Source organism: Podarcis tiliguerta, assembly GCF_965153285.1.
Source record: "Podarcis tiliguerta genome assembly, chromosome: 1".
NCBI lineage: Eukaryota > Metazoa > Chordata > Lepidosauria > Squamata > Lacertidae > Podarcis > Podarcis tiliguerta.
Window position 1 is genome coordinate 93,239,693 of NC_139534.1, and position 24,390 is coordinate 93,264,082.

At 44.9% G+C, this 24,390-nt stretch overlaps 1 protein-coding gene across 2 annotated transcripts in view; it reads right to left on the bottom strand.

Moving 5' to 3' along the window:
• The window catches only part of SPINT1 (serine peptidase inhibitor, Kunitz type 1), a 34,623-nt gene extending 11,854 nt beyond the window's left edge, over window positions 1–22,769 (bottom strand). Inside the window, exons 1-3 of one of the 2 annotated variants that reach the window (XM_083450594.1) lie at window positions 20,921–22,769; window positions 4,840–4,991; window positions 123–258 (exon numbers count right to left, since the gene is read on the bottom strand). In XM_083450594.1, the coding sequence (XP_083306720.1) occupies window positions 123–258; window positions 4,840–4,991; window positions 20,921–21,365 (733 nt within the window). In that variant the 5' untranslated portion in view covers window positions 21,366–22,769. The remainder of the gene's footprint in view (window positions 1–122; window positions 259–4,839; window positions 4,992–20,920) is intronic. The other variant, XM_083450593.1, reaches the window with a different exon arrangement.
• Between the last annotated feature and the right edge of the window lie 1,621 nt (window positions 22,770–24,390).

Below are 24,390 nucleotides of genomic sequence, written 5' to 3' on the forward strand. Positions count from 1 at the left end.
ATATTACTAGTTGGAAGCTCCCAGCATGTGACTCTGTTCCCCAGTGCGTCCCTAAGACTAGTATCAGCCAGGGTTCCAGTTCTAGACTCTATCTTTGAAAGGTACAGCCAGCAATGACCCACCTACAGTCTGCTCAGCATTTAGCACAGTGACGGTGATGTTGGTAGAGCCCTTCTGTCCAGAAGTATCCGTCACAGTCAGCTGGAAGATGTAAGTCCCTTCTTGCAGGTTGGTGAGCACCACATGATCTGTCTCTTTCTGAAGATGGAAAATGTAAAGAAGAGAGGTCCTTTCAGAAGGCATTATAACATAAGCTTTAGCAAGAGCTTCAGCATTCTCTCATCTTGGTTCAAGAAATGTAATCGTGGTGGTTGCCACAGAACTTCACCTAAAGTAGGCATCCCCAAACTTGGCCCTCCAGCTGTTTTGGGACTACAACTCCGACCATCCCTAGCTAACAGGACCAGTGGTCAGGGATGATGGGAGCTGTAGTCCCAAAACAGCTGGAGGGCCGAGTTTGGGGATGCCTGACCTAAAGTCAGGATGGAGAACTTGTCCACCACCACCACACCAGTGCTGCTGGACTACAACTCCCATCATCACTGGTCAATGGCCATGTTCTGGAAATGATGGGAGCTGGAGTCCAGCATCATCTCGAGATGCCATGGGTTCCACAGCCATGACCTAAAGCATCAAGGCAAATTTGGAGGTTCCCTACTTTGGCAAACTGCCGCAGGAATTGTGAGGGACGTTTTTCAACGAGGCTCCTCACGGGGTCTCTGCCATGGGAGCATATTCACCCAGTGCTTTTCAAGCTGCACTGGCTCCCGGTGGAGTACAGGGTCAGATTTAAGGTGCTGCTTTTGACCTTTAAAGCCCTTCACGGCCTAGGACCCTCGTACCTACGGGACCGCCTCTCCCGGTATGCCCCACGGAGAGTCTCAAGGTCCATAAATAACAACACCCTAGTGGTCCCAGGCCCTAAGGAAGTTAGATTGGCTTCAACCAGAGCCAGGGCCTTTTCAACTCTGGCTCCGGCCTGGTGGAACGCTCTGCCTCATGAGACCTCATGAGACCGCAGGGCCTGTAAGACAGAGTTGTTCCGCCTGGCCTTTGGCTTGGAGCCAATTTGATTCCCTCCCTCCCTCTCTTTCTTTTTTCTTTTCCTTCTCCTCCTGCGATGAGGCTACATTTTAATATTTTAATGTTCCATTATTTTAATGTTGTATTTTACTTTTATTTTTAAGTTGTAATCATTCATCTTGTTTTTATTATTGCTTGTAAGCCGCTCTGAGCCCGGCGTTGGCTGGGGAGGGTGGGGTATAAATAAAATTATTATTATTATTATTATTATTATTATTATTATTATTATTATTATTAATGTCCATACACTGATACACTGAGAGCCAAGGACAATTGGGACTGCCCCACAGGACATTTCAAACAATCAAACAATGGATCCCAGCACTGGAAATGTTTTAGTAGACCAGTCTTGCAGAAAGACAACAAAATGTTACAGAACACACAGTATTATTAGGATAACTGAGAAAGTTGTAATAAAGCATTTGAAAAAGTCACAGGACCTCCAATCAAAGCTGTCCCTTCCTGATTACATCAACTAGAAGGACCAAAGACTAACCCTTTCTACTACAAAGAGTAGAAGGAAGTCATGTTGGCTGTAAGAATAAATCTGAAAGCCATATTAGGGCAATCCCTTTATTACGCCAACCAAAATGCCACACAGTGATACAGTGAGTGGCCTAAGGAGAAAGAGACAGAACTTTGTAAAAGCTATTTGTACTTGCAGAGATGGGGCATCTGCTATTATGTGTTTTCCGCTCCTAGGAAGAAAAGGCCACACTTGCCAGACGTAGACACAGATGGCTTTGAACATTAGCCAACTCTCCTGCATCCCCATCCCTCAACTTTTAAAAAAAACCCAATGTAACCTAATGAAGAGTTCAAGGCAACCTTGGAAAAGCTTTTCAAAATTGTGTTTAGAAGCCATACATTGGTTTTGAAAAAACACGCACCAAGCCTTAAACACTGCAAGATATGAACACAGACTCAGATACCAAGATGGCACTGTAACCTGGCACCTCACATTTGTCCAACATAAAATGAGTGCTTTATATTCACTCTTGCGTCATGAAGTAGACAGTAACAATTTATGGGGCATGTAGATGGCATGACATTATACAACAATTTAGAGCAGGAAGCAAAGGCACTGGACATAATAAGGTTGCCAGACTAGTCCCACAAGCTAGAATTTACATTTGACCTCAGGTGACCCACAAGGGAAGCTAGCAACCTCTAGCCTGGGATCAGGTTTCTCCCTTTCCCATCTCCCACCATCTCCCCTGAAGCAGAAAACTCAAATTTCCTTGTCCTGTTTGAAATCTGCATCTTCTTGTTTTGTTTGAATCCATTTTTGTAGCCAAGACTCCATTTTCCTGGTAGCTTGTGGCCTAGCAAAACCATGAAATCTCACTATCCCTGCCTAGTTTAAAAAAATCACACACACACAAACACCATTTTTAGATTGGAAGTGTGAAATACCTGTACCTTGGTATACTGAAAGAATGCACCATTAATCTCTGAAGACAAGTACCATAAGCAATGATTGAAGGAAATTGGCTAGGTGGAACAAGTGACTGAATTTAATCTTGAAGTCAGTAGAAGAATGAAAATACTAATCACAAATAAATAAAAGAGGATGCTGGTGGATAGCTAACGAACAGAATAATTAGTCAAAGGTTAACAACGAAAGACAGAGCAGAATAGCTATACATAATTACATATTTTAATGAGAAGGCTGGGAGGGCTAGTCAAAGGAGCGAAAGGATTCCCAATTGGTTTGGAGTGATGAAAGTGGGTTATAGGAAATTTATTGCAGTCATATGATTGGTTAATAGTAACCACGTGTGTAATACAGAAGTGTATGAAAGCTCTATGCCAGGCATGGCCAAACTTGGCCCTCCAGCTGTTTTGGGACTACAACTCCCATCATCCCTAGCTAAGAGGACCAGTGGTCAGGGATGATGGGAATCGTAGTCTCAAAACAGCTGGAGGGCCAAGTTTGGCCATGCCAGCTCTATGCAATTATACCATGTTATAGTCCTTCACTGATTTTTCATGAAGGCTGCCCCTGAATATGCTTGTACCACATAAAGGCCTAGTTTCACTTGAAGCCTGTTTTTTGAATGGCATTTCTCTTGGGACACCCAGCCTCCAGCCACAGACCCCTCCCTTTCCTTCAAAGCAGTAGTGATTTGTCCCTGTGACTGGTCCTCCCTCTCACATGCAACTCAGGTGGCAGCTGCCAGGTCTGATGTGGCTATTGTATACCTCCCCACCAGTGGAAGGTACCTACAGTGCCCATTACAAGCAAGTGATGCTGTCAGGCCCCCGTTTCCCCAATGAAGGATAGAGCGGCAATTCTTAGATCGAAGCCCGCCTCAAATGCTACCACCTGCCATGTCTGAAAGGCAGATTGAACACCACTGCGTTCTGTGACTGAGGAACATGAGGATATTCACCCAGTCACAATCCCCAAGACTCTCCCTTGCCCTGGGAAAAGGTCGTTCGCTGCCCATCTCCTTGGGCCAGAAAAGGCAGATGATCTGACCCAGCACTCGTAGTGGCAAAGGACCTGCCTCTTGTTTTTGAACTCATTAAAGATTGCTGAAAGGCAGAATGTCAAACTGCTGGAGCCCTGCCTCCCTTGCAGTCATTGCTGGAATCTGCCTAAACTGGATTTACTTACTCAGTAGCAAGCAAGGGATTGTATGTAGCACACATCTAGAATACGCGAACCCAGGACAGGTTCAAGCTTTGAACTGAGGCATGCCTTACATAATCAAACTTACACTAAGTACAGCTTACAGATCTGGCTTTCAGGCAGTCTCCTAATCCAGACACTGACCAGGCTCAGACCTGCTTTGATCTTACGTATAATGTAAGAAAACCATATGCCCTTAAACGATATTCTGGGATTAATAGTACTGAATGCTAATCTCATTGTCTTTTATCTTTGTGCAAAGTTCAACAATGCCATATCATTAAATATAAAAAAAATGCATTAACTCATCTATTAAGGATTTCAACGAAATAAAAAAGGTCATTTAGTAGGAGAGGAAAGCAAAGGTGTTAGAGGGAGAAGGGAGTAAACGAATATCAGATGCAAAGCTGATGGCTATTCTCACAGAGCTTGTTTCTTTGCATAACATCTCCAATAATTTGCTTAAAGAAAGGAGGCGTATGCTGAGTAACAACTTAATTGAACCATACTGCTGACGTCATGACAAAATGATTCACTGGCTCAATTCAGATGATATGTTGACTTAATAAGCCAAGACATAAACCACCTTTTTGCCACAGCATGCAGCCCCTTCGCTCCTCTCTTAATAGGAGCCACAATTAAATCAGGGAATCCCTGAATCAAACATAGTTTCCCATTTCATCCGTACCAAGAAACTATGGTTAGTAGTTTCAGAATCAAGGTATGATATTCAACCATAGGCCATAGTTTAAGATTCAGGCTTGTTCTAAAGCTTTTAATCAATCTTAAACTATGGCCTATGGTTGAATATCATACCTTGATTCTGAAACTACTAACCATAGTTTCTTGGTTCGAATGAAATGAAAAACAATGTTTACAAAGAGATTCCCTTGTTTAATCATGGCTGACACAGAGGAAGGAGAGAAGGGGTTTCATGTGCAGGCAGTTCATTCTGTCTCAGCTTATTAAGCAGAGATATGATAATCTGAATGCTGATAAGTGTAGACTGGCAAGCTATTGTGGAAGCAAACCTAAGCCAAACAATTGGCCTTCCTTACCTCCATCACCAGAGAGTCATCGCCAGAGAGAAGAGTCCATTCATAATTCACAATACCATGGTCATCAAAACTTTCTGAACCCCTCAGCGTCACCGGCTCGTTAGGCTGCACTTTCATCTCCATCCATGCACGGGCCACGGGCGGCCGATCATCTGACAATGGGGAGAAGCAACAACATGTTTATGTATTAATTCAAAATATATCCTGCCAATCTACATACAGCACCATGCACAGCTAACCAATAATAATATAAACTGAATAAAATCATTTTTTAAAAATCAGTAAAGCGAAAGGATTAACAAAGGATGACAGAATGCTTGGCTCCAACTCTGAAAAATGAAGGGAACAAACACATGACTAAAATGACATGACAGCTGCAAATGCACCCCACAACCTGCAGGAGATTTTTAAAAAAATGGATGTCCAAGGACAGGTATCGCTGGTGATTAAAATGCTACATTAGCAGTTTATATTAAAAAATTATTAGACATTTTTTCAAAGTGGTAGAAGACAAGTAGCTTTAAGGACAGTAAGGGATGAAGTCAAGTAGCACTTTTGTCGCATATTGTTGACTCAGTGGCTGTTGCCGCCATCTTGTCTACTTCCTTGCCTGTGCCCATTCTTATATGCAAATAGAAGAATAAACAGGGGAGGCTCATCCAGCAGGGCAAGTGGAGCACTGCCCCACTAACCTCAGTCTGCCTTTATCCAGCCCCCACCTGCCTGTCTTCATACTTTATAAAGCCCATTGATGGTCTTTTTTGTCCTCCTTCCTCTCAGTGTTGCCACTGTACAACTCAGCCACAGTGGAGGATGAGGGCAAAACCAGAATCTGTCGGCTCTACCTCTCTTTGGTTCTCGCTCCACCTGTTACAGGTGTCCATCCAACCTCTACTTAAAAACCTCCAGTGAAAGAGTGGTATTACTACTTGATCCTACTAACTCAACAAACAGGCCCTTGAGACGGTTGCCGAAGAAGCGGGACTACCGTAATCTTTTACCCCAGAAAGTTCACTCCAGCTTTCCTTTCCAATTTATCATTAGCAATAAGGGCTGTTCATCTGGAGGGAAAGGGCCAAATCTAGTAAGCTGCAGGCAAAGACATTTGACGTCAAATGGAAATGTACTGGGAAGTTTCCAGTGACCTTAAACTAGAATGAAGTGCAGCCAGTTATGCCAGAGTTTTCAATCAGCTACCTAAACGTCATTACAGAAAGTGGCCGGAACAGCAAGACTTTTTAAACAACAGGCAAAGACCAGCAAATGCTCAGGACACACCCAAAGGATGACATTAGGTTATACCCATGCAAGCACACTGTTCCCATCCTTTCCCCAAGGTCGTTTCCCCACATGGATTGCCAATGCATAGGAAACTGGCAGTGGCTCTCCAAGATCTCAGGCAGTTAAAGGTTTTTCATAGCTTCTGCTACCTGACCCTTTTACCTGGAGATGCAAGGAACTGAATGGATAGAGACTACTTCCTTCTAAAACACAGGCATTGTTTCCATGGAATCCTCTGGTAAGCCAATGGAAGAAAACTCTCCATTTTATAGCAGGGGATTCTGATGCACTCACACCCATCCCGTTTCAACAACAATACGCATGGTGCTGCACTGTGGGTGTGCATTCAGACATATATATGACAGATCAGACACATGCCTCAGATGTTTTCAAATTAGAGCAAACATGACTTAATAAATGAATAGCCCCCTGAGTATGTTTATTATGCCACCTCTTCTCCCCTGAAGCTCATTAGATCAGTTTCTCCATAGCGACAGGCTCTTCTCATGTCACAAAGGGAGAAAATCTAACATAAAGGTGCTTTACACAGAGGTTCAAACAACTTAAGAACCTGGAAGATCAATTATAAAACTCCCCAGCATTTTTCTTCGTGTGTTTCCCTTACCCCATGAAAAGCAATAGGGGTGGGGCACTGATCACAAAAATAGCCTGCAGGGAAATGATAACTACCTCCTTCTGCAGTGATATATATATGTATATATTACACAGCATTTAAACACAAAACATCCCTTACAAAATAGAAATAGCACATAACAAAAAATAAAAAATTACATTCTGAAAGTACTGCTATCTCAGATTAAGTACTTAATTCGTTCCGGAGGTCCGTTCTTAACCTGGAACTGTTCTTAACCTGAAGCACCACTTTAGCGAATGGGGCCTCCTGCTGCTGCCGCGCCGCCAGAGCATGATTTCTGTTCTCATCCTGAAGCAAAGTTCTTAACCCGAGGTACTATTTCTGAGTTAGCGGAGTCTGTAACCTGAAGCGTATGTAACCTGAAGCGTATGTAACCCGAAGCGTATGTAACCCGAAGCGTATGTAACCCGAGGTACCACTGTACTGTATCTAATTTATGTTTATTTATAAAAGTATTACTATTCTACTTGATGTACTACCCCCCCACACACATACACTGGACCACAAAGCCCTTTCATGTATATCTGAAACAGTTACAGTGGGCCTATTTAGGCATTAATTGGTTATTTACATGATTGTGTTTGTTTGTTTGTTTGTTTGTTACTATGTTATATATATTTTGTGTGTATTTTCATACTGCCTCAACTCAAATTACTTATTTGTGAAAACCGACCTGCATGATGCATGAAGTGTTATGAAATAAGAAAATCGTTAGCTCCCTATAGATCACAGAGGACCCAGGCCCTTGTTATACTCTAAGCAGTATGGTTAGGATCACATCAAAGTCCCCATAGGTTTTTACTAGAATATCACCATGACAAGTGCACTTACTTGGCATTTGATTACATAAATTGTAAGTTTCACAGTGAGGTACTCCTTCCAGAAACATCCCAGAAAGGTTTATAATTGCTCCAGGGAGTACTTCACTGCAAGACATGTGTGAGCATACTTCCCAATCTCCAGTGCTATTTTTCTAGAAAAAGAGGTGCCAGAACTCACCATGAACACTTCCCTCGTTCTCTTAGGACGGCTATGGCGCCCACCGGAGACATGTCAGAACCTAGTTCCAGTGATTTACACCTGGGGGGGGGGAGCCCTGCTAATCTCCACACTAAAACCAGGGCTTGAAAATATACCTATCCAAGCTCTACATAGGGTGTGTGCTTAAGCAATTGCCTGACGTGGGACGTGATGGTGAGATCTTGTCTCTTTCAGAGCACCACTGCTCCATGCCCAGGCTGGAAGCCATCATTCATTTGTATCACTGACATGATGCCTCCGTAGTTCATGCACATTGCACACAGTTGCTCTGGGTGAGCTTTTGGGAACTGTAGCTGGGTCAGTTTCATTTACTGTAGTACTTCAACCTTCCTCCAAGGTGTTTAAAATAAAATTTTATTCTTGCACTGTTAACAGCACCTGGGCCTTCCAGCTGAAGTCCCCAACTGCACCTTGCCCTGACCCCAGGAAGAAGCTGATCTGTTGTGCCAACTCTACCTAGGCCAGGAGGCTGCTCAGGCCAAGCAATTAAAACAGGAAATATGTTTTTGTTTTCAAGTATCTTGAAGGTTCTTTCCTTTTATTGAAATATGGGGAAAAAATAAAGATCAATATCAGATATATTTTTATCAAGACGAAAACACTAATCTAAATAAAAACGCAGAGCAGAAACAGAAGAAAGATGAATGGGGTAAAAGAAAAAGAGGGAAATGGAGAGAAATAGAAAAGAGAACTTCTGATTCTTTATCTGTCAGCTATATAAACAGAATTGTTCAACAAATGTACTCCAAGACAACACTCAACAAATCCACCTTTTATAAACTAACATTATCTTCAATCCTCAAACCGAGATATCATAAGTACATTTCTTTTTCAGGCAAAAAACCCATAGAAAGTTTCCAATCTTTAGTAAATGTTGACAATGGTTTTTCTCTGATTAAACATGTCAATTTCACTATCTCAGCCAAGTCCAGTAATTCTAACAACCATTCCTCCACTGTAGACAATGATGAATTTTTCCTTCTTTGTGCATGTAAAAGTCTTGATGCTGTGATCATATATTGAAATAAGAGTTCCACAGACTTTTTCTAATCATATACCTGTAAATCTCAGCAGGCTTGGGAGAACCTCTAGGTTTGTAGAAGTACCAAAAAAAGAGAGAGTGAACCCAGACCATGGCATAACCCCCAAAACAGCTATGGCTGAGCATGCTTAGTGGCCATGAAATGCTTGCTGTCTGAGTGTTGGAAGGGGGGGGGGGATGGGAAACTGGGTGGAGAAGAGGGAATGGGGAAAAAAGGAATTTTGACCAGCAAGGAGGACTCCTGTAGGCCTCATCTGTAGTTCAGTTTCAAAACTCCGCAAGCCCTGCTGCACATTGTATTGTGTTGCAGCCATCCCTGGAATCTGCCTCAACAGGACTTGCCTACTTTATTCCAGACAAAAGATTTCACTCAAGGTACACATGAAGAAAAACAAACAAAACTCATACCAATAAAATTCCTATTTGAAAAGAGAAGACAGATTCTAAAGGTGAGTCTGGTCTTTAAGAGATTAAAGCATTCAAGCCTGAGCCATTCACCTTTATAGAGAAAGACAACAAGCACACACACACACACACACAAACACTAGGACCTTTGCTCGACCTGGAACTTCCCCCCCCCCCCCAACACTGAAATTAAATGAACTGAAGGACATAATTGTACTACTGTACAAGCTTAGATCAATATTTTGGTAGTTGTATAAGTCCAGGGAGGAGTATGTAGAGTCAGTCAGTCGAAATACCGTATTTTTTGCTCTATAAGACTCACTTTTTCCCTCCTAAAAAGTAAGGGGAAATGTGTGTGCGTCTTATGAAGCGAATGCAGGCTGCGCAGCTATCCCAGAAGCCAGAACAGCAAGAGGGATTGCTGCTTTCACTGCGCATCAATCCCTCTTGCTGTTCTGGTTTCTGAGATTCAGAATATTTTTTTCCCTTGTTTTCCTCCTCCAAAAAGTAGGTGCGTCTTGTGGTCTGGTGCGTCTTATAGAGCAAAAAATACGGTAATAAATGTTATTAGGACCAGTTAATGTCCAAAACACAAAGCAGTTGTTGCTTTTGTAGCAAGAATCAGTTTTATGAAAGAGCCCTGGTTTGAACCCAGAACTATAATTCCCAAGTTTGTGTTGGGGAAAGGATCCAAAACAGTTAGACTGGGTAAAATCTGTAGCCAAGACGCCACCGGCAAACCCCTCTACAGACGAGAACATTTGAACCAGCTTGGTTTTTGCTCTGAGACGCAGCAATATTCTAAAGTCTCTGCCTTTTGCAGTTCTGCTATCCAAGATCCTTTTAGCTGGAGATTCAAATTGGGCCTTCTGCATCAACATGTACTCTGCCCCTGGAGATGCAGCCTCTTTCAACACCAGAGTTTCAAAGAAGTCCTTTCTCTCTTTATCATGACCTACACTATACAAAAACTAACCCCGCCTCGATACATAATCCTGGTCTAACTTCGTTTATCTGCGAACTTTGATTCAAGTAAGCATTTGCCTATCATAAACACAGATCAAAGTTCAGCATCGTCCAGTTCTTCGTACTTTCTTTAGCACTGTATACATGACAAATACCTTCCGACTTTAAGCACTGCAACTCTGTTTAGTCTGTACCACTTTGGATTTTCAGGGGTTTCGCTTCCCTTGTTTTAAGGCAAACAGTATCACATTCTCTTCAGCAAATCCAAACAAATCCAGCGGCCACATGACACTCAATTTTTTTTGACTGCTGTGAAAGTGATGTTGGCCAGTATGAGTTCTGTGCCATCGCAATGAGTGGCTTTAAGCTTTCCTGCAAAAACACTGGCAAAGGTATCAGAACACTTCATATTAATCTAAAGCAGCAGCCAACTATGTCACGGTGAGTGTTGGGGCTGGGCGATATCAGCTTTGCAGCATCGCAGTATATCGCCAGCCAAACGTCGTGGTCTGGCGATGTACCGTGATATTGAACAAACAAGCTGCACTGGCTGCGAGGCACCGGGTGAAATTGCCACAGCTCTCACCGCAGGAGCTGAGGCGGTTTCACCCTGGCGCCTAGCGGGCTGGGACAAGGCAGCTTGTTTGTACAGCTCGGCTGGGGTACGGGAAGGCTCCCCATCCCCAGTTGAGCCATCCCCGGTGCTCCCCCAGCTTGCGGATGAGCAGGGAGAGCAGTGGGGATCCCTTGCCTGGAGCCAGTGCCAGGCTGGGGGACTCTGAGGGGAGCAGTAACCGCACACTCCTCAGCTGAGCAGTTAAAAAATGCAGTGGGGGGAACAAGCTGCATGGGCACTTCGCCGGTGTAGCTTTTTTCTCCCTCTGCACAGTATGAGGGTAGAGCAGGGGTCAGCAACCTAAGGCCCATGGGCCACAAGCAGCCCATGGTGGTCATTTAACCAGCCCATGGACCCCCACCACCCGCTCAGGGAACCCCGCTTTCTGCTTGGTCAGCTCCTGTGCACCACGCTAATCTGGCACAGAGCAGAGCGGGGACCGCCTTCCATGACGCTGGCGGGTTCCCATTGGCTGCAGGAAGCTCCTGCAGCCAATGGGAAGCTGTGCACACCTCCTCCGCCCCAGAAGGAGCATTTGTGCATGCATGTGCGCACACACACACACACACACACTCCGGCCCACCACGGCGTCTGTGAGACCGTGAACCGGCCCAAGCCACAAAAACTTTGCAGGCCCCTGGGGTAGAGCAACACTCGCTAGAGGAAGTCGCTAGCAGAGGGACTCAGGAGTGGTGGTGGTTTCACCAGCGATATACTGGTGAGTGAAGCCGACATCACGGTCTGCGCCTCATACTGGTCCGGGGCTATACAGTGGTACCTCAGGTTAAGAACTTAATTCGTTCTGGAGGTCTGTTCTTAACCTGAAACACCACTTTAGCTAATGGGGCCTCCTGCTGCCGCTGCGACGCAGCTGCACGGTTTCTGTTCTCATCCTGAAGCAAGGTTCTTAACCCGAAGTACTATTTCTGGCTTAGCGGAGTCTGTAACCTGAAGCGTATGCAACCGGAGGTACCACTGTATATTGATATATCGCCCAGGCCTAGTGAGTGTTGCTAAATCAAAATTAAATCCAGACCAAGCCAGGATTCACACTTTTGTCCAGCAACATTCACACTTGCTACTAGCGGGTGCAAGCAATCAATTGAAAAGAGGAATTTCTGTGTCCCACCATTTATTCTTCTGGTAAATGTGAAGGGGCTAAAGTACTTTACGACAAGCCTGCAAGGTAGGTTAGGCTGGATGGCAAAGTCTGTTGGGAAAACAAACTGCAAATTGCTGGGCTCCACTGCAAAAACACCTTGGAAGGAAATCCCCATCTCTCTCAATAAAAGCCACTTCCCTGCATGCAAGTGCCTAGGATCAAAGTCCAAAAGTCACCAGCAGTTGCTTCTGGGGTGGTGACAGTTCTGGAGACACTTCTTCCCACCCAATAAACTGAAAAACTGGAGGCAGGCTGTGTTTGCAAGTATTTCGCAGTATTAGGAGAAGTTGCTGTTCTAAACATAGGCAGAAGTTTGAGGAGGTTATTGTTCCACTCCCACTGAACTGGTTTGCCTAGACCCAGAATAAACCTATGAAGTCATAACTTAAATAGCAGGCTCTAGATTGTTGCCAGTAAACATCTTTGGGTCCTGCCCTTCCACGTAAGGAAAACACAGGATTCCCATTTTATGGAGAAAACAGAACGAGCGCAGCAGCATCACTAAAGAGTCAAACAGCAGGCACCCAAGAATACAGTTTATGATGAACAGCATTATTCCTTAATTCTTAGCAGCCAAAACAACCCTTAACAAAAACAATCCTTAACAGCCAAAACAAGTGGCAAGAGCTGAGGGGGCACCAGAACTGCTCAAGAATTACAAACAAGGAGAAGGGTCTTAAGATTCCAGACAAATGCTTTTATTTCCATTCTTGCTCAGCTTCAGCACAATCATGTATCATCTTCCTTTGACTATTTTTTTTTTTAAGTGGTCAGCAAACAAGTACTCAAATACCCATCTATTCCTAAAAGCAGTTTTCTCATTTGAGCAGAAAGTGTTTAGGCACATAGAATCATAGATTTGTAGAGTTGGAAGGGACCCTGAGGATCATCTAGTCCAACCCTCTACAATGCAGGAATATGCAGTTGCCCCATACTGGGACCAAACATGCAACCTTGCCATTATCAGCACCATGCTCTAACTACCAACTGAGCTAATGCCTCCCCTCCACACACACCTTTTTTCACCCCAGAGCTGTTTTTGCACATCCATTTTTATTCTGGTATATAAAATCTTATGTGTGCTGATCAAAAGAATCATCATAGATCTTTCACCAGCACCACAAGAGAGGGAAGAAGGCTAATCTCAGTGAAGGAAGCAAATCTATTTCAGTAGGGAAGGGGAGCTTATGGGCTTTCCAGAGGATGTTGGATTCCCACTCCCATCAGCCCCAACCAGAATGGTGATGAGGGATGAAGGGAGTTCTAGTCCAACAATCTCTGGAGGGGCCACAGGTTCCTCACTCTGTTCTGTGGGATGGAACAGAGCTTCTACAGAAATTAACAGGCCACCCATGCGAGCCAAGGCACATATCGAGCTTGGGCTGTTGGATAAGGAAGAGCATGGCAATGTTACGTTGCAACCTCAGTTGTGTTTGCTGTGGTTGCATTTGACAGCTAACAAATAAAAGCTAATGTGACCGTATTGGCAGTGCTTGGTGAGCCGATCATCACGAGGCTGTACAAGAGGGTGAAGTTTGCCACCATAACTGGGCAAGGCTCTGGAGAAATCATACTGGAATTATACTGGACATACCAGTTGGGGCATTTGGCCTACAGGATGACAAAGAGGAAGTAGCATGGCCCAACTGCCCATCCTTATTTTGACATTATGGAATTTGCCCATTATTACCCTTAATGTTTCGCCAGACTAACACTTTGGGAAGTGGCATGTACCAATTCTTAGAAATTATCTCTAAGGTACTCTTTAGGGCTCCAAATGCTTTGCAGTCATGATCAGATTTATCCTAGCAGCAGCCCTGTTCCCATTTTATTGATGAGGAACTGAGGATGCAAGAAAGGAACCCTGCCCCGATGCATTTCTGAAGTCAGCTCCCACAGGTCTCAATCCAACCCAATGATCCACCAGCACAGAGGAGAGGACATGTGGCCCTCCAGATGTTGGACACCAGCCCCCATCACCAGCAGCAGCCAACATGGCCAATCGTCATGGATGATGACTATTGCAGTCCAGCAGCATCTAGAGGGCTACAGGTTTCCATTCCTATTCTGGGAGCACAGTCCTCTTCTTCTTTGGCAATCACTCGTAGCCGAGTAAGACTGTCTTCCATAAACACAGTTTTATCAGTGAGTTTGTAAGTGACTGTGGAGGCCAATTGTGGACCCACACGTCCTTCCACAGTGGGGACATTGGTTCCCTGCAACATGACCAATGGTCATGGATGGTGGCTATTGAAGTCCAGCAGCATCTAGAGGGATACACATTTCCATCCCTACTCTAGGAGCATAGTACCATCTGGAGAACACATAAAAACAGAGAATCGTAGAGTTGGAAGGGACCCAAGCATCATCTAGTCCAACCCCCTGCAATATAGCAATCTCTTGGCCAACGTGGGGCTTGAACCCATGACTAAGAGCCTCGTGCTCTACTGACTGAGCTATCCTTCAGGTCACGCTTGATTTATATTCTGGCCTAGCCTCCTCTATTACTCATGTAGCTTATTTACTACTGCACTTCTGACCGCTATATTGCTCTTTGGGCCAATAACGTGAGAGCTAGGCACACATTACTTATGCACTGCATGCTGCAGGGGTGCAAAACTGCTAAACCAGTGTTTCTCAAACTGGGGTCTCCAGCTGTTGTTGGACTACAACTCCCATCATCCTTGACCACTGGTCCTACTAGCTAGGGATTATGGGAGTTGGAAACTATGGAGACCCAAGTTTGAGAAACACTGTGCTAAACTATACTATTTGAACAGTCAACTCTCCTACATTTTTGCTATCCCCTCTCCCTTTTTGACTCTACATATCCCTTCACATTTACAATAACCTAAACACATCCAGAGAAAAAGCTTGGAGAACTGATCAAGCGGAGTGGACAACATGTATAGCTGACCTGTTCCTCTTGAGACTGCATGCAGGGTTCATTACGACCGGGATGCTATTCTACACATTCTCGGCGGTCTCTTTTCCTTACTCTTTGGGTGGGGTCATATGCATTGCCTAAGTCAGACAACCACACAGCCTTGACTGCCAAAACTAATTTTAATGATATGCACAGACTGGAGGCAAACTTCTGTGTTTTGTCTCTTACATTCCCTCCAGCGCAGCAGAAGTCTCAGGCAGGTCAGAGAGAGAAAGTGACGTAAACGAAAAAGTATCTGCCAGGTAGGTAAGTCACCTCACTGCTCAGGGGCTTTGTTAATCCGGTCTCCTAGAAACACACCTATAGTAACCTCACTCTTCCCGGGCACCCAACGGAAATGATGCACTCCCTTGTCCTGTTCGAACAAGCCTTCCCTTCCCCACGGGATTCCCCACCTCCTGACCTAGTTCATATGTCATAGCTACAGAATACATTTGTTTTCTGGCTCCGATCCCACCACCATTCCTTGTCAGCGGCTTCAATTGCACTTCATTTTCAAATATCTCAATCCCACAAATCAGCCCCCAGCAATCATAAACATCCAGAGGTTTTTAAAGCCACACACAAAAACAAAGCGGGAACGAAGCAAATTAAAGCTGCAGTAGACAAAAGACTAAGCGTTTAGCTTATCTCCAAAAGCCCATCTGGATAGAATTTACAATCCTGGGTCAAAATGAAGAACAGGCACCAAGCAAACCTTCCCGGAAAGGCATTCCATAACCTGGAGAGACCAGCAAGCGTCGATGATAAGTCATTCAGAGAAGGCGCCTCAGAATATGCCCTCATCACAAGGAGAAGTTTATACAGGAGAAAGCCAAATTGGTATTACAGCGGTACCTTGGGTTAAGCACTTAATTCGTTCCGGAGGTCTGTCCTTAACCTGAAACTGTTCCTAACCTGAAGCACCACTTTAGCTAACGGGGCCTCCTGCTGCCACTGCGCCGCCGGAGCACGATTTCTGTTCTCATCCTGAAGCAAAGTTCTTAACCTGAAGCACTATTTCTGGCTTAGTGGAGTGTGTAGCCTGAAGCGTATGTAACCTGAAGTGTATGTAACCAGAGGTACCACTGTACTGCGTACAGTCTCCAACTCATTCAATTTTTGTGAGCTAGTTTTTTGTTCACCAATCTTCCCATCTCCTGGCTTGAAACAGTTTTTCAGCTCCCTTATAATAATTGGGTGGTGAAGGTTAAGCTTCAATAACGTCAAACTTTTACCTAACACACACACACACACACACACACACACACATATGTTTCAGTATACGGACAGGGTCTATTTACACAAACATCTACATTCCTTACTTTTTTTGGAACTGCCCCCACTAACAGATAAAGCATTAAATTTGCTTTGGTTACTATTGAGAAATCCTGCAGCAATTTTGAACAGGGAAATGTGTAATGAGTGCAGGGCAAATTGCTCTCACAGCCTTCAAAACCACCCATGCCCATATATTTGCCATGCCTAGCATAAAGTATAGAAAGTAGGAAACTAGTGTTTTCATATACTGTATATCTATCATCAACTACAACAGCTACATTTTTTAAAAATGTGGTGGATTGTTCAGGAACATCAGAAGAGAGTGCTGGATCAGGCCCACCTAGTCCAACATCCTGTTCTCACAGCAGATAACAAGATGCCTATAAAAAGCCCACAAACAAGACCTGTTATTGATGGCATCATGCACACAGGACAAAACCTTTCAAAAATACCCAACATCACTATCATGTTAACCTCCTCCTCTTTCCAGTAACAGAAAAGCATGAAACATTCTGAACAGAAGAGGAAGCAAAAATAAAAGGTCTTCCTGTGACAAGACCTCCTTTTTTAATGTTTTATTTATGCTTTTACAGTAAATTGGTGCATACAACTGGTAAATAGGTGCTGAGACCTCCTATATAAACATAGGAAGTTGCCTTACATCAGATCAAACCTTTGCCCATTGATCTTTCTAGCCCAGCTTGGATCACCTCCAGGCTATATATTTAAAGACGGAGCTGTTCCGCCAGGCCTTTGGGCAGGATGCAGTTTGACTTACTTTCCTTTGTATAAAACAAGCCCAAAGGAGGCCCCCAACCCGCTCACAGGTCCTTGTATGACATATTGTCTTGCATATTGTCTTGTTTTTATGATGTTAGCCGCTCTGAGCCTGGCCTCGGCCAGGATACAAATAAAATATTTATTATTATTATCATTATTATTATTATTATTATAGCACTGTTATGCCACTTTAACACTCATGGGGAATCCTGGGAACTGTAGTTCTGTGTGGGTCAGCAGCCAAAACAAACTACAGTCCCCAGGATTCTCCATGACTGTCAAAATAATATAACAGTGCTTTAAATGTATGCTGTGGATGCGACCTTTGGCAGTGGCTCTCCAGAGTTTCATGCACACCACCTGCTGCCTGAGCCTTTTTAAACTCAAGATGCCAGGAAGCTGAAGTTCCACCTCCAAATACAGGACCTTGCACTGTATTCTTCTCCTCCATCAAAGCATTCCTGCTTCAGCATGCGGCAATTAGGTTCCAGGAAGGCTCAGACCTAATCCCCATGAGACTCCTTGCTAGGCCTAGGTTTAGATTTCTTTGAAGACTGGTACTTCTGTTGCCAGGCCGCAAATAGTTAGAGAAGAGAAATGGAAAAAATGCTTCATGGAAGGCACATCTTTCCATGCAATTAAATGCTGAAAGCGGCACCTTAAAAACGTTTGGACCTGCAAAGATATTTTGATGGGTGCACAATGAGCTTTTACTCAAAGCTCTCTTAAGTAATCCAAGATCTGAAACTCCCGTTTCTCTCCCACAAGTCTCTGGACATTCAGGAGTCAAAGCACATTTAGGCCAAAGGAAAAAATGATAGACTATGGGTATGGATTGGTACATCACATTCGCTTGACCCTTCAACATTGTATCTGCAGATGACCTGAGTAAGGTCTGGGGTTGTGCATATTCAAAATGTTCCCTATGGCCTGGCACCGTGCTTCTGTCCCCAGTGAAATGTGGTAGAATCCCTTCTTACAGACTCTACTAGAGTAGTGCAGGACTTTGAATGCCATTTCAATGACTGTGCATGCGCTGTTCTTATTTGTTGATATACTCCTTAATATTCCCCCAGAAGTTCATGTCTGCAGTCAACAGGGCTAAAAGGTTTATCACTACAACAAGGAACCTGAGTAGGGATTAGGAACAAAGTTTCCCTGGTCCAAATCCTGCACAAGTCCAAGTCATGTCCTCATTGGGAATGTCCAACCAGTTATGAGACAGGGCATTCCAACAGCCTTGATTGAGTGTAAGAAGTACAGCATCACATCATGGGTTGTTGCAGGGGAATTATTCTTGTTGGGTAAGTCAGAGATTTTCAACCTTTTTGAGTCCACGGCTCCCTTAAGTAACTACCTTCTTTCTGCGGCACCCCTGTGGGGCTCAGGAGTCCAGTTAGGTCACCCCGTGCCCACACAGATGGCTGCCACTCACTCCTTTTCGAACATCCTCCTTTGTGGAGTGTTCCCTCGGCCTCCTCTTCTCCTGCTGCCGCCATTCTTGCTGCCCCCCACCCTACCCCAAAGAGAGGTGCCTTCCAGAGACACCTGCAGAACTTATAGCCAGGACTGCTGCAATAAGCAGCTGTGCAAGCCTTTGGGCAGCAGAGACATGAGAGGGCATCAAAGGGAGCGAGGGAGCGAAAGAAAGAGGGACAGAGGCTAGTGTTGCCCATGGCACCCCGACCATCATTCAAGGCACCCCAGGGTGCCACGGCACACTGGGTGAAAACCACTGGGGTAAGTGATAGTCAAGCTGATATGCAGGCTGGTTAGTTAGTGACAACTGATAAAATTACACCACTGACTACATCCAGGAGTTGCCCATAACACAACCTGAAGCTAATCACAACAACCATAGATGCACTGTTGTGGAATGGGATGTAGTTTCCTACCTAGGCACGCAAGGAAATAGAGGAATCAAATAGTACAAGCAGATCATCTTTTCTTGTAAATCTGGCAATACTCACCTGCATGCCTAATACTGCATTGTTTGTGTGTTTGGGGGAAGGAGCTATTTGCAGGAATGTTTTTAAGATCAGGAGCACTCAAATGGTATGTGCTTGACCAATGATGATCAGATACATTTGTGCAGATTTACTGTCTCGAGTAATAATGATAAATCACAGATGAAAATTTTGAAGCAAGCTATAAAATGAATTTTTAAAGACTCAAGTTACTAAAAAATTGAACAAGGCACTCTTTGCTAGAGTTAGTATGCAGCCAAAGGCCACCTTGGCTGCAAAATACTATAAAATATAACATTTAGTGGGTGGGAAATGCAATCACCCTGAAACAAAAGCCCAGTCTTGAGGAAGGATACACAGGCAGCACACAAATAATGGGCAGCACATGTACATTTGTAGTGTTAGAGATCAACATGTGCAGAAAGGCCTTTAGTGGCATTTCCCAATGAGTTTACCATTCTTTTTGTTAAAGGGCTACCCTGCGTCATAATCCATGTTGCATGGGGATGTGGGATAGATGCTTTACACGGTCACAATTTGCATACGCACACAAGAAGCCACAATGTGGAAAAGTTCCATAGTTAAAGTAAACTGGAACATTCCTGTAATATTGCACTTTTCCAGGAAAAAGTACAGAACTATGTTATTGATGAAGAGCCTGCCTGCCTGCCACTCCTCCTATTTGTTTTGTTAGAAACTGCTGCATGTATTTTGAAAGATCTTTATGTAGACATTCTACTGGAAGGCTGCCATTATAGAGAGGCAATAACAACAAACTACAGACCCTTGCCCTTCACCCCTATAACACGTCCAGTTAAATTATTCAGCCAGGATCACACAGTGAAAAGTTCTTAAGCTTTCATTTACACATTCCAGTTATGCAGCATAATCTGAGCATCTTTTTCTCACAATTAAATCCCACTAAATTCAATGGGATTTGCTCCCTGGTGGGTTTTTCCAATGAGATTTCCTCCCTGTGCTTAGATTTCAGCCTTTGTAATATATGCGCTTTCCCTTCCTCCTGTTAAAGATTCTGGATTTATGAATTTTCAAAACAATGCTTGGCCAGAGTCTCTCTCACAAAAGCATATTAACTTTTTCCAGATCAGACCAAGGTCAACTGGTTCCACTATTCAGTTTCCAGGGGCAGCAGATGCCTCTGGTTACTCATGATCAAGGCATGAAGGTGGTCGCTTTCTCCTGCCATTTGTGCCCAAGAGGTATAAACTGCTCCTGGACCTGGGGGCTCAACTCAGTAGTTAAAACTGCTTTGATAGACCTACACTCCATTCACTTGCCTAATCCAGGGGTCTCCAATGTAGCACCTCTTGGCACACATGCACCCTTGACACCCACAGGGTGCCTGCTCCTCCCACTGCTGAAATTAGGCTTGAAGGAAGCATTTAGCTGTAGCCAACTGAACAGGTTGTGGTGTGTACTTGGTTGTGAGGGTGGCAGCAGCTGTATAAACACATTTAAACTTAAAGGGCAAAAAAGAAAGAAACCTGGGTTCGCTTCTACATACTTTCATCCTTAATTCAGACTTCGTGATATATTAGTATATTGCAATGCTCAGCATTGTTGAAAACCAGACATGACCGTGTCTTACAGGAATTGCAGTTTGTGCTGAGAACTGAACCCAAGAGGGGTGAACTACAGTTCCCAGGATTTGGGGGGGGGGGTGTTGTGTTACCTACCACATTTCCTCCAGTTTGTGAATAAACTCAAGGCCCCTAAATGTTGGCGACCCCTGGTCTAATCCTTTTTTCAAAAACCAGCTCCTAACTAAGTCCTACTTCTTCTCTTTGCCACCACCTTCCAGTCAGCTTTGTTTGGGTCTCTCTGGAATTCTAGTATTTGGGGGGGGGGGGATACTTCTCTCCAGTCCATAGTAGGGCAAATCTCGACACTTCCCACAAGACACTCCAACCACAACACACGCCACACACATCTCCTTACCCCGATGGCCTTTCCCCCGCATGGCCACATAGGCCTCGTACACGTCCTTCTTGACATAGTTGAGGAAGCCATCCTTCCGGGCAAACTTGCAGACGAAGGCCTGCTCGTAGAGGCAGTCGAGGAGGAAGCAGCTGTGGATGCCGTCTTCCTCGTCCCCTCCGGGGACCTTCTCCACCAGGGCCAGGTTGCACTGCGGGTGCTTGCAGCAAGCCCGCACGCAGTCGCGGCCCCTCTCCACCGACGGCGAGGACAGGAAGGTGGCTCCGTTTTCCACCGAGGCGTCCGTGTCCAGGACGAACTCGGGCAAGCCGGCCGTGAAATGGGCCTGGCACCTGTCTCCGAAGGACTCTCCTTCCGCCGCCTCTTCCTGCCCGACGGCTACCAAGGCAGCCGCGACGAGCTGAAGCAGCAGCCCAGCCTGGACGTGAATCCGACGGGGGAGCATCGTGACGCAGGCGGAGCCCCTTCTACCTCGCAGGCGGTGGATCTCCCTAGCCGAGGGAGGGCGGCGCGCTTAGAGGAGCGGAAAGCAGGCAAAGCGCAGAAGGGCTCGCCAAGGAGAGTCGACCGCGCCGTCGACTAGGACAGCTGAAAGGGAGTTGTTTCCCCTCCCCTCTACTTGTGGCTCTTTAGCCCAAAGAGCATTTCTTTAAACAGCTTTCCCCCCAAGATTTTTTCTTCTTTTTTAAACTCTGGCTCGCCTGTTCCCAAAAAGTCCAACTGCCGATGCGCGACGGCGACTCTTCCTTTCGGTTCCTCCTCGGAGAAAACTGCGGGCGGCGGGCGCGTGTCCGGGGATCGGAAGAGTGAAGTTCCCTGGGCGCCGTCCCTTCGGTTTTGTGCGACGACTTCCTCCCTCGGACCTCTGCGATCTGTTTCCCTTTTCGGGTTTTTTTTTCCACTACCTGCCGACTGGTTTCAGGTGAAACTGACTCACGGGCTACGCTGCAGCCCAGGAGGGGTGTTTCCCTTCCGCGGATCTCGGATTAACTCCTTCCCCGCCGCCTGAACTTCAAGGTGCGCCCTTTAGCAAGAGCTCAGGGAGAGACAAAAGACTCCAGGTGACAGGAAGTGAAATTCAACGCCTGGACACCCAGCCCTTCCTATTTACTTTGAGCAGGAAAGAGGGAAGGGAAAGGGGAGGATGCTTAGAGGCGCGCCTTTCCCCCCAGCCGCCTCCTGTGAAAGGGAAGAGGACGGGAAGACCTGAAAGTATTTGGAAGCCCTTTCAGGCCAGGGGGAGAATGTGAAATGGAAATATTGCCCATTTTTTAGTGCCCGCTCTTCCCTGTGGAAAACACCAGGCGAAAACGGCAGCCTTTGGCTGATTGACATCCGATATTCTGGGAAAGGGATTATGGGTTTGTTGTTCTTAATTTTATCATATATATTTTATATTGTAGTTTTATGTTGTGAACCTTCCTGAGATATATCGATGAGGGGCGGGATACAATCAAAAATAAAAATAAGATGTTCCACTGTGGTTTCCTCCCCCATTGATTTCAAATCTAAATATGACTTACATGGGGCATTTCATCCGTGAATCTTCAAATATCCCCACACAGTGAAATGTGTTACATTGAACAAACATATTTATTATTTATTTACTTAATATCTGCCAAGGAGCTTTAGGAGGCGTACATGATTCTCTCCCATCATGTACCTCACAACAACCCTATGAGGTGGGTTTGGCTGAGAGACTATTATGGGCCCTACGTCACCCAGTGAGCTTCAGGGCTGAGTGGGGATTTGAACTCTGATCTCCTGGATCCTAGTCCAGCACTCAAACCACTGCACCACACTGGTTGAAGTGCACAATATTATACACTGTAGAATTATTTATTTCGTCTAGTTATGTAATACATTTTTAAAACAAACAAATTTAATTAAAGATTTTCTTAGGTTACAGAAGTATGTGCATGGTCTCTTTTTCCCCCAGGTCATGATATCTTTTCTACAGATCTGTTACATTCAATGTGAGACTGGGAGAGGCTCCCGCTCACCCAGCAATATGCCAGAAATAGTACCACTGTACAATCCAAGTTAACAACCCAAATCCTGAGCATAGAGGTGCCTAAAAGCTTTCCAGAATGGCACGTCAGATGTGTTTCCCTGGGGAGGGCTGTAATTCATTTTTCTTAAAAAAAAAAAAAAAAAGCAAGATCACAAGAAAAGCATATTCTTTGTTCCATGTATAAATCCTTTAAGGAGCTAGATGTGTGCTGCAGGCCAGCGGACATCAGATCAGACGTGAGGAATCTTCGTCCCACCAGATGTTGCTGAACTACAAAACCCATCAGCTCCAGTGGCCAGGCATGATGGGAGTTGTAGTCCAGAAACATCCCAAAAGGCAAAGCTTCGTCACACCTGCCTTAGCCATAACCTTCACTTTGCTCTGATAAAGTCAACTTTGGATCATGTCTGTGATTCAGAAAGGCAGGTGGGGAGAATAAAATTCCCCCTGCCTCTTCATCCGTAGGGCCTGCCCTGCTGAAGTATGGGGAAACCCCTAGATTCATTGCCAACATAACTAAACTGTAGGTTCACATTCAGAGTCAGAATTCCATTGAAGAGCATTTGGAGTGAGTCAACAGAGGGGGAGGGGGCTCTTATCCTCATGTCCTGATTCTATGGGCTTTCCAAGGGCATCTGGTTAGCTACTGCAAGAAACAGAATCCTAGACTAGATGAAACTTATCTTGATCCAGTTTTCTGATGCTGGAGACCAAAGCTGGCTTTTCTCTCTGTTGCTTTAGCTTAACAATGGGAAGAATCAGAGTTGATGCATCCTAGCAGGTGGGAGCCTGCAAGGCAGATATGAGCCACCCTGGCAAAACCCTCCATCCTCTGCCATGCGCTAGGTACTTGGCGCTCCCCACCCTCAGCTGAATGGCAGTGTGGTAGCAGGAGAATTGCAGTCCCCAGATTGTGAGTGTGATGCAGCAGAAGATTCAAGGCATTGCCCATCCCCTTACCAATAGCCCCAGGCTCTTATAACAGGAAAATGATGTCAACAGTTTCTGCAGATTTTGTCTCGAGACTTTATTTGGATTCGATGTAGAAGTGATTTAAAACAAAGCAAAACTGCACGGTTTGGCTGGTTGAAAGTGATGAAGGACACTTCCGCATTATGCTTCCTCAATAGCTGCCACAGTGCTTACTCCCCCTCCTCCTGCCACCCACCAAAAAAAAAAAAAACTAAATTGAAGAACCTCTTAAAAACCACTTTAGGGTAATCACATAAAAATCAACATTGTTTGAAAAGTCAGGGAAGAGAAGACTGGCTTTTGTCACCCGTCAAGCAGCCTGTGTACCAGGGGTGGTTTAAAGGGGTACCTGAGTAGCGGGTGGCACTGTGGTCTAAACCTCTGAGCCTCTTGGGCTTGCCAATTACCGTATTTTTTGCTCTATAAGACAAACTTTTTCCCTCCTAAAAAGTAAGGGGAAATGTGTATGCGTCTTATGGAACGA